The sequence below is a fragment of the Phocoena sinus genome, chromosome 3, assembly GCF_008692025.1.
Source record: "Phocoena sinus isolate mPhoSin1 chromosome 3, mPhoSin1.pri, whole genome shotgun sequence".
Classification (NCBI taxonomy): Eukaryota; Metazoa; Chordata; class Mammalia; order Artiodactyla; family Phocoenidae; genus Phocoena; species Phocoena sinus.
In genome coordinates, this window is record NC_045765.1 from 117,683,940 (window position 1) to 117,693,854 (window position 9,915).

At 36.3% G+C, this 9,915-nt stretch overlaps 1 protein-coding gene across 5 annotated transcripts in view; it reads right to left on the reverse strand.

Moving 5' to 3' along the window:
- Positions 1-9,915, reverse strand: part of RAD17 (RAD17 checkpoint clamp loader component) — a 33,242-nt gene that overhangs the window by 22,908 nt on the left and 419 nt on the right. For all 5 annotated transcript variants that reach the window (XM_032626448.1, XM_032626451.1, XM_032626450.1 and 2 more), the window contains exons 2-5: positions 8,642-8,745; positions 6,490-6,747; positions 5,871-5,954; positions 4,040-4,196 (exon numbers count right to left, since the gene is read on the reverse strand). In XM_032626448.1, the coding sequence (XP_032482339.1) occupies positions 4,040-4,196; positions 5,871-5,954; positions 6,490-6,747; positions 8,642-8,745 (603 nt within the window). The remainder of the gene's footprint in view (positions 1-4,039; positions 4,197-5,870; positions 5,955-6,489; positions 6,748-8,641; positions 8,746-9,915) is intronic.

The window sequence follows — 9,915 nt, forward strand, 5'->3', positions numbered from 1 at the left end:
GACTGTAAATAAAGACTTCCTAACAGGATAGAGAGCCCAGAGATAAACCCACGCACATATGGTCACCTTATCTTTGATAAAGGAGGCAGGAATGTACAGTGGAGAAAGGACAGCCTCTTCAATAAGTGGTGCTGGGAAAACTGGACAGGTACATGTAAAAGTATGAGATTAGATCACTCCCTAACACCATACACAAAAATAAGCTCAAAATGGATTAAAGACCTAAATGTAAGGCCAGAAACTATCAAACTCTTAGAGGAAAACATAGGAAGAACACTCTATGATATAAATCACAGCAAGATCCTTTCTGACCCACCTCCTAGAGTAATGGAAATAAAAACAAAAATAAACAAATGGGACCTAATGAAACTTCAAAGCTTTTGCACAGCAAAGGAAACCATAATCAAGACCAAAAGACAACCCTCAGAATGGGAGAAAACATTTGCAAATGAAGCAACTGACAAAGGATTAATCTCCAAAATTTACAAGCAGCTCATGCAGCTCAATAACAAAAAAACAAACAACCCAATCCAAAAATGGGCAGAAGACCTAAACAGACATTTCTCCAAAGAAGATATAAAGAATGCCAACAAACACATGAAAGAATGCTCAACATCATTAATCATTAGAGAAATGCAAATCAAAACTACAATGAGATATCATCTCACACCAGTCAGAATGGCCATCATCAAAAAATCTAGAAACAATAAATGCTGGAGAGGCTGTGGAGAAAAGGGGACACTCTTGCACTGCTGGTGGGAATGTGAATTGGTTCAGCCACTATGGAGAACAGTATGGAGGTTCCTTAAAAAACTACAAATAGAATTACCATATGACCCAGCAATCCCACTACTTGGCATATACCCTGAGAAAACCAAAATTCAAAAAGAGTCATGTACCAAAATGTTCATTGCAGCTCTATTTACAATAGCCCGGAGATGGAAAGAACCTAAGCGCCCATTATCGGACGAATGGATAAAGAAGATGTGGCACATATACACAATGGAATATTACTCAGCCTTAAAAAGAAATGAAATTGAGTTATTTGTAATGAGATGGATAGACCTAGAGTCTGTCATACAGAGTGAAGTAAGTCAGAAAGAAAAAGACAAATACCGTATGCTAACACATATATATGGAATTTAAAGGAAAAAAATGTCATAAAGAACCTAGGGATAAGACAGGAATAGAGGCGCAGACCTACTGGAGAACGGACTTGAGGATATGGGGAGGGGGAAGGGTGAGTTTTGACAGGGCGAGAGAAAGTCATGGACATATACACACTAACAAATGTAGTAAGATAGATAGCTAGGGGGAAGCAGCCGCAAGGCACAGGGATATTAGCTCGGGGCTTTGGGACAGCCTGGAGGGGTGGGAGGGGGAGAGTGGGAGGGAGGGAGACGCAAGAGGGAAGACACATGGGAGCATATGTATATGTATAGCTGATTCACTTTGTTATAAAGCAGAAACTAACACACCATTGTAAAGCAATTATACCCCAATAAAGATGTTAAAAAAAAAAAAAAATCAAATCATTGCCAAATTGGCTACAGATACATTTTAATAACTTCAGTGTTCCTTACTACCAACTCTACAGACATGCTCTTTGACTAACTCAAGTTTTATGTTAGATAGTAATCCATCTTCAATATGAACCGTAATTATATGTAACTGTGCTCTCTAGGATATTAGAACTAACAGATTCATTGAAAATCTACAAATAAAATACTTGACATCCAAAAAAAAAAAAAAAAAAAAAAACTACAAGTAGAACTACCATATGACCCAGCAATCCCACTACTGGGCATATACCCTGAGAAAACCAAAATTCAAAAAGAGTCATGTACCAAAATGTTCATTGCAGCTCTATTTACAATAGCCCAGAGACGGAAACAACCTAAGTGTCCATCATCGGATGAATGGATAAAGAAGATGTGGCACATATATACAATGGAATATTACTCAACTATAAAAAGAAACGAAATTGAGCTATTTGTAATGAGGTGGATAGACCTACAGTCTGTCATACAGAGTGAAGTAAGTCAGAAAGAGAAAGACAAATACCATATGCTAACACATATATATGGAATTTAAGAAAAAAAATGTCATGAAGAACCTAGGGGTAAGACAGGAATAAAGACACAGACCTACTAGAGAATGACTTGAGGATATGGGGAGGGGGAAGGGTAAAAAAAAAAAAAAAGACTTCCTAGGGACTTCCCTGGTGGTCCAGTGGTTAAGAATCTGCCTTCCAATGCAGCAGACATGGGTTCAATCCCTGGTCGGGGAACTAAGATCCCACATGCCGCAGGGCAACTAAGCCCGCACGCTGCAACTACTGAGCCCACATGCCACAACTAGAGAAACCTGTACACTGCAATAAAGACCCAACGCAGCCAAAAAAAAAAAAAACCCGACTTCCAAGATTGTCAAAAGTAATGTTACTGTTAGAAAGCAGTAAAATTTCCAAGAGTATGGGATACTATGAGCATAAGGGTATTGTAAGGCCAGCAGGTCCGGGGAAGGGCCCAGGGAGCCAGACGGAACCCCCACCAAAGTGGCTGATGCAACCAACACCTGACATTGCCACACCACTCGGCCTGGTCTTCCCGCTCCCCGAGGGGCGGAACCAACGGCTCTGAGGCTGATGCAACCGACACCTGACATTGCCACAGCACCCGAGACATTACCAAAAAAGGGCTGCTTCACACAGCAAGCACCTCCCCTGAGTCCACCCCTATAAATTTTGTTCGCGCCCACACCCAGGCGTGACTTCTCTGGCCCCTTTCTCTCGGACCAGTGAACCTCACCCGGGAGCATTCCCAAATAAAGCTTGTTTAAGCTCTCCTCCGTTTTTGGTGCCGTTCCTTACAGGTATGCATACTAAAGATACAGTACGCACAGAGAATATTAAAGAAGAGCCTGAAGAAAGAATTTTGAGGAATACTGCACATTAGAATATAATCATCCTTCTACAGAACCCCTTGCACTTCAAAATGGCCTAGGAGATTTGGATACCCCTAGCTTAGTTACCTAAAGCAGCAGTAAGACGGATATGAAAGTTAAAAATGATCGTGCTGGAGTTTATGAGCATATATGTGAAGTTATATCATACTACGTCTTTAAATTGATACTATCATTATTTTTGGATGTTTGTCTTAAAGCCCCCTTTCGAATTCCAAAGACCATCTTTGCCTTATACTTTGATTTGATTCTAAGAGGTCTGATCTAAACTCTCGTTTGGAGGCAAGTTACTTTAACATATTTTAAGGCTTGATTTACATTTAAACAAAGAGTACATTTATACAGCCAGAGCCTGGGAAAAATGTACATAAGTAATGCAAACTGATTAGCTTGTTATGTAACAAAACAGTTAAAACATTTAATCCTTAAAAACATCCCACTCTCCTTTGCTGGAGGGACCCTTCCTTCTCCTAAAATTACTTCTCTCTGAACCTAGGAAGTATGTGAGAAAACACACACATATAGTTTCATCTGATTGCTACTCTGACTTTGTGAAGCAGTTGGTAGTGGGCAAACGCCAGGCTAGTGTAGAGGCGGCAATATATACCTTCCTCTCAAAAACATATACCCTGGGACTTCCCTGGTGGCACAGTGGTTAACAATCCACCTGCCAATGCAGGGGACATGGGTTTGAGCCCTGGTCCGGGAAGATCCCACATGCCACGGAGCAGCTAAGCCCGTGTGCCACAACTACTGAAGCCTGCGTGCCACAGCTACTAAAGCCCGCGTGCCTAGAGCGTGTGCTCTGCAACAAGATAAGCACCGCAGTGAGAAGCCCATGCATGGCAACGAAGAGTAGCCCCTGCTTGCTGCAACTAGAGAAAGCCCGCGCACAGCAACGAAGACCCAATGCAGCCAAAAATAAATAAATAAATTTAAAAAACAAACAAACAAAAGAACCCATACACCCAATAGGATCTTAGAAATCTTAAAGATATAGATGGGGGGCTTGTTACAAACCTCCTGTAGACCAGACTTTCCCCAGTATTTCCATTACCTTCAGAGTAAACCTTACCAGGATTAAATATCTCCTTGAAATCATCTTTTTGGAATTGTGGTAAAACTGGATTAATCCACTCTTGTACTTGAATACCATGCTCCTTTGATAGTATTTTTATAGTTGTTGTTTTTCCACATCCAGGGGGTCCTGTTATTAATAAAATAGATCCACCCTAAAACCAAACATAAACATGAATAAAAAATCAAAATCATTGGAATGCTAGAATATTATGTATGAATATTCTTTTTAAATGTTTATTACCTCTACAGATATTTACTGAATGTCAGGTATAAGCAGACTAAATTTCACGATGCTAGCTGGAATAAACCAGCTTTAGATAAGAGAATTTTATTTCCTGAACTTCTAAGTATAGTTTCTGATAATTCCTCAATTCTTGCATTGTGTTCCTCCCAAGGACTACTCAGTAGCCAAATTAAAACAATTTCAGCTAGATTAAAGAGGTAATGTCTAAAACAAGTATTTTTAGGGGTTACCTGAACTCATAAAATTCAATCTTAATACAGACCTCTCTTTGGATTATATACTTCAATATTATATAAGTATAATATTCTTATGGAAAAACCTCAGTTTAGATATCAGATTCTTTAAGAAATGTATATTAAGGGCTTCCCTGGTGGCGCAGTGGTTGAGAGTCCGCCTGCCGATGCAGGGGACACGGGTTCGTGCCCCGGTCCAGGAAGATCCCACATGCCACGGAGCGGCTAGGCCCGTGAGCTATGGCCGCTGGGCCTGCGCGTCCAGAGCCTGTGCTCCGCAACGGGAGAGGCCACAACAGTGAGACGACCATGTACCGCCAAAAAAAAAAAGGAAAGAAATGTATATTAAGAAACATATTACCAGGAACAGGACTCTAAAGATAGACTAGAGGATGCAGCTCCCAGTAACATACCCTCATTCAGTAAACCTGATAAAAAAAGTTAAAACTGAAAATTTATCAGGGGAAGATGTCCTACATATAATGGTGGGCTGCAATCCTTGCTCATTTGTTTACTTTTATTAACTACAGTAAATAAGGGCCTGTATACTTGGACCTAGAGAAGAGCCAGTTACACTTTAATTTTATTATTTATTTATTTATTTTTTTGTCATGCTGTGCAGCGAAGGTGAAGGCAACTGTTCTAGATTTTAAAAGCCCTAAGAGATAGAACAATCAAATGTAATGGGTGGTCCTTGATTAGATACTGATTGTAACAAACCAGATATAAAAGACAACTGGAAAAATGTGAATATGAACAGAGCATTAGATAACATTAGAGAATTAAATGCCAAACATTTATAATTTACATTAAAATACTCATGGGTGAAAATGATGAGTATTTTTACAGGTACCTGAATGTTCACTTACTATTCTATTTTTACTATTCTATTTTTTCTTTATGTTTCAAGAATCTCAAAATTAAAAAAGTTTAAAAAGAGAGAGAGAGAATATTCTAGCTTGGGGGCCAAGGGTAATTATGGAATTAGGAAGTGAAAGAAAAAACATAAGCGTAGGATGAATGACTATTTTAGGTTATATTTAATACGAAAACTAATACGTAATTTGCCTGCTTGCTTTAGTGTGAGATGATCTGATATGCTAAATATATTAGCCCCCTGATGGTTTACTATGCTTTATATATAAGAGGGAAAAAGAGGTACAAGTCAAGGGGAAAACGCAAAGTCTCTTGAGTCTTTTAATGACAAAGAAGTAGTAAGGTCAGACAGCTTTCTACTGCAGGTGATCTGGACTTATGAGAAAGTCAACATGAAAGTTTTTAACTTCTTATAACCAACCAGAGAAACATTTGAGGCCAAATATTTTTAAACACATTTCTTATTTAGTTACCTGTTTGTGCTGCCTTTCTAAGACTTCAGCTTTTAACCAGGTTTCAACTTCTTCAATTTTCTTTTTATGCACAGCAAGTTCATGCTAAAATTTTCAAGTTTAAAATAAAACATTTTAACTCAAAATTTTTTGATACATCAGCACAGGTTAATCTACACGTTTTTAATGAAAAAAACTAGAAACAAGTAACATGATATAGTAATAAAAAGGTCCTTTTGATTATACTTAATTCAATTCTTTATACTGATATGGAAAAATTCTATTCTTAAACTGACCCCAATATATGAAAATTTGAGGCACATATGCAATTATAAAATATTTTAAAATCCTGTTATACATTTTGGGAAGGGAATAAATAGGGAGGGGTATTACATTTAGCAAAAAATTAAATGGATCAAGTCTATGTTGGGGGTTAAATTAAATCGAAGACAAATAACCAATGGTATACCTTCTGAATAACTGTTGGGAAAATTTGAGCCTTGGAATATAAAAAACCTAGAAATTATTATTTTTTTTCTAATTCATTTAGGCAGAAAGATTTTTATGAATATCTGAAAATGCACATCCCTCTCCTTCCTGAAACTAAATTACGTAGACTTGTTTGTATGTCATTTATTACCTGCGTTTCTGGTTTGTATTTATCCACCCATGGTTCATTTTCTGACAGATATTCTTTTGAATTTTCTAGACCATAAATCTGCTCTGAGGAAGATAGGTTTCCTCTTTTTCTAGCTGGAAATTTGCTACTTTCTACTGTGGAAGGCACCTTTTTTCTTCTAAGGCTTGAGTTATTCACACCTAATGATGTGGCAGTAATAGTAGAGATGCTTGTAGTCTCTGAAAAATCATCAAATGATGAGTCTACCCAGTTTGTTATCTGAAAAAAAGAAACCATGTAAACACTATTACATTTTTTTTGCATCTATTCCCTATATAACTAAACGACTCTATTAAAAAAATTCTTATACTTGTAACATTTAAAATAAAAATCTCACAAATTAGCTCTTTAAATAAAATTGACTCTGTATTAGTCATTTTTCTACTTTACAATAAGCATAAATGTATACTTATCTACTTGACCATGGTAATGATGGATGTCATATAAATGAATATAGAATACAAACTTAATTCTTTTTATTAATTATAATCTTCCCAGAATAAAGATTAGACTGATACTTTAAAAACTCATTTGTATCTCTGAAACACAAATATTAAAATTACCTACCAAAAAAAGAAGTAAAACAATAAAGAAAAAAAGGCATTATTTTAACTATGTAGAGCAGTAAGAAAAGTAACACTTCTGCCTTGACCAGGTTAATACATTCACAAACTAAGAACCATTTTATACATTCAAATAATCCCTACCGGCTTTAAGATATGTGAAGATAGGTCTAAGAATACTGACACTATGAATAGTTTGTAATTATGACTTGATTATATTTTTCTTCAGCTCATGAAGCAACTAATATGTTTATGAAAGGGAGGCAGGCTTTCCAGGGAGGGTGATTTGTCAATTTGTTTAGGAAAACGAGTACTAGTTTAATAGAGCAGGAAAATCAGTGAGTTCTATTTCATGGTCTTCTAGTCTATAGAAACTATTAACCCCTCTACGTTTCCCTTCAACACTTCCTTTTCTTTAAAATCCTTTGTAAGAATACACACAGAGAAATGCTAAATTAAGCAATTTTAACCTAAAAATATTTGAGCATTAAAAAGTGTTCTTTTTTTAATAATTAGAATTTTAAAAGTGGACTTTTTCTTAACATTCCAACAGTATAAATCTAAAAAAATCTAGCTTAGTACCTGACTTTTGTAATTCCCTGCCTGGCTAACAAGATTATATTTTCCTTGAAGAATACTCAACCATAGTTGTGAACCATTTATTTGACAATGCTCCTTTCTGGGAGACAAACAAAACAAAAAACAGAGCTTGGAGCTGAAAGTAGGCTCAGGAGGAGCAATACTTTCAAGTATTTTATGAATGCGAAATCAAACTTCATTCCTCTTATAAACAGAATCTAGGATTATGATCAGCAGTGGGTAAAGAAATGAAGACTTTTTGGAAAAAAAATTTTAGTCATAGCTACCCAATTTATTTCCTCCTCTTTAAAAAGACTATTACTAGTACTACAATTTTGGCCCCTTTCCTCTATTTTTAAGAGTACATAAAAATATTAGTAGTAGTAAAACTCTTGATAGTAATTCTGATCTAGCGATTCCAATCTCCATGTTACTTATACATTTTACAGTTTTCTTATGTAAATATGGATTTCCATTTACTTTTAAAAAAGAGAAGATGAGGAAGAGAAACAGCAAAGTTAAATAATTCACTTAGAGTAAGAGAAAAATCAGATCCACCACTAGGAAAACAGCTAACTTTCAGTATACTGTCTGATACCCATCCTACCCACCCGCTAGCCTTGTTGAGAACTGGCACATTGAACCACCTAATTTCTAAGAAGCAGGGTTTGTTGTTAAGCTATAACACCAACTACAGCTCATGTATTTCTTTTTCTTCTATTGCTCTTTCATTCAAGAGTTTTCAGCCTTTTCTTTGTGACCAGGATTGTAAATAAACATTTTTTCAAAATTAAGGTTGTGTTTTCAGTGTACAGTTGTTTCACAATTTATTTTTGAACTTTTTAGATCACTAATTACAACAAATACTGGGCACCATTACTCTCATAGCAGTAATAAGTCATTGGGAACACATATAAAAATTTATAACTCCTTTTGGGCAGTTATCACATGGCCATTTTAGTGTATCATACCTTTGTGGAAGATGCCTTTGGTCTAAGAAAAGTTTTTGACATTATAAACTTTAATAGTTCCCATCCGTAGTATACAACCTGTAGTACATTAAAGTATAATTCACCTAGGGGAAAAAAAGAAAAAAAGTCTCAAATTAAGAAAAACTGTAAAACAGAAATAATTAATATATATTGATAAAAATCAACGACATAATAAAGTTAAGGCTCAAGAACTAGTGAAAGAGAACACAGCAAACATACATGCAGCAAGAAATCAAAATACTAAAATAAATTTTACTTTTAATGACTATAACTGTCAAATTATCTGTGGTGATGTAATGTTTTTCCTACAAACTCAATAATGTATTAGAGAAAACAGAAAAACTACACATTTGTGAACCTATCTTTTGTCATTAAGAAAAATTAAACAATTTTATTTGTGTAGTTTTCATCTGAAAATTAAAGTTCCCCACATTTCAAATTATAAAATTTCAAAAAATTTTCCAAAATTTCAAAAATAATAACAAAAAAAGCACCATACAATGAATTCAGACTTATCACTTACTTTGGACAAAGACTTTATATCTTACAGTAAACTTTTTCTATAACTGTTGTTATTTGAATACGTTATTACGAAATTTTTTGACAACACTGCTTTCTGACTTTCATAGTTCTTCAATGTTTATACAAACTAGTGAACTCACCAATTTTAAGTTAGCCAGAAGGAAAGTTTTTTAAGGTCTACAAACCTGTAAGCTGAGCTTTATAGTTTGGAGTCACACATAATTTATGTGTAAATACTTCCACACACTAGAAAACAAATCATACACACACACACACAAATTGTTCACGACTAGAGAAGTTTTTGCTTTGCGGTTTCAAAGAGATACATAGGTGGAAAACACAGAGTTGGCAGCTCGAAATAAAAGACGCAGACTGTTGTTATAGTCAGGACTCTAGTCGCTCTTTGAAAGCAAGACTGACAGTTACCTCCTTGAAAAAGCAGGCAATTGTCCTTGATGGTACCAGGTTTCTGAAATGAGACGTCAGAGACAGAGAAGAGAACCTGAAGAGTATTTCTAGCAAACCCACCACCATCCTACACACTGCACTGGGGATACTAAGCTCACATATTCGTCCAACGTAATACTGCTAGTCAACGTAAAGCCGAGATGAGCTCGCGTGCCCCGGCTCCAGGCCAGAGCTCTGCACCCCGACCCGTCTCATCCCCAGATGGGGTGGGCAGGTCGGGAGGAGGAGCCATCAGAGTCTGGGAAGGCGAGAAGGCAGAAATG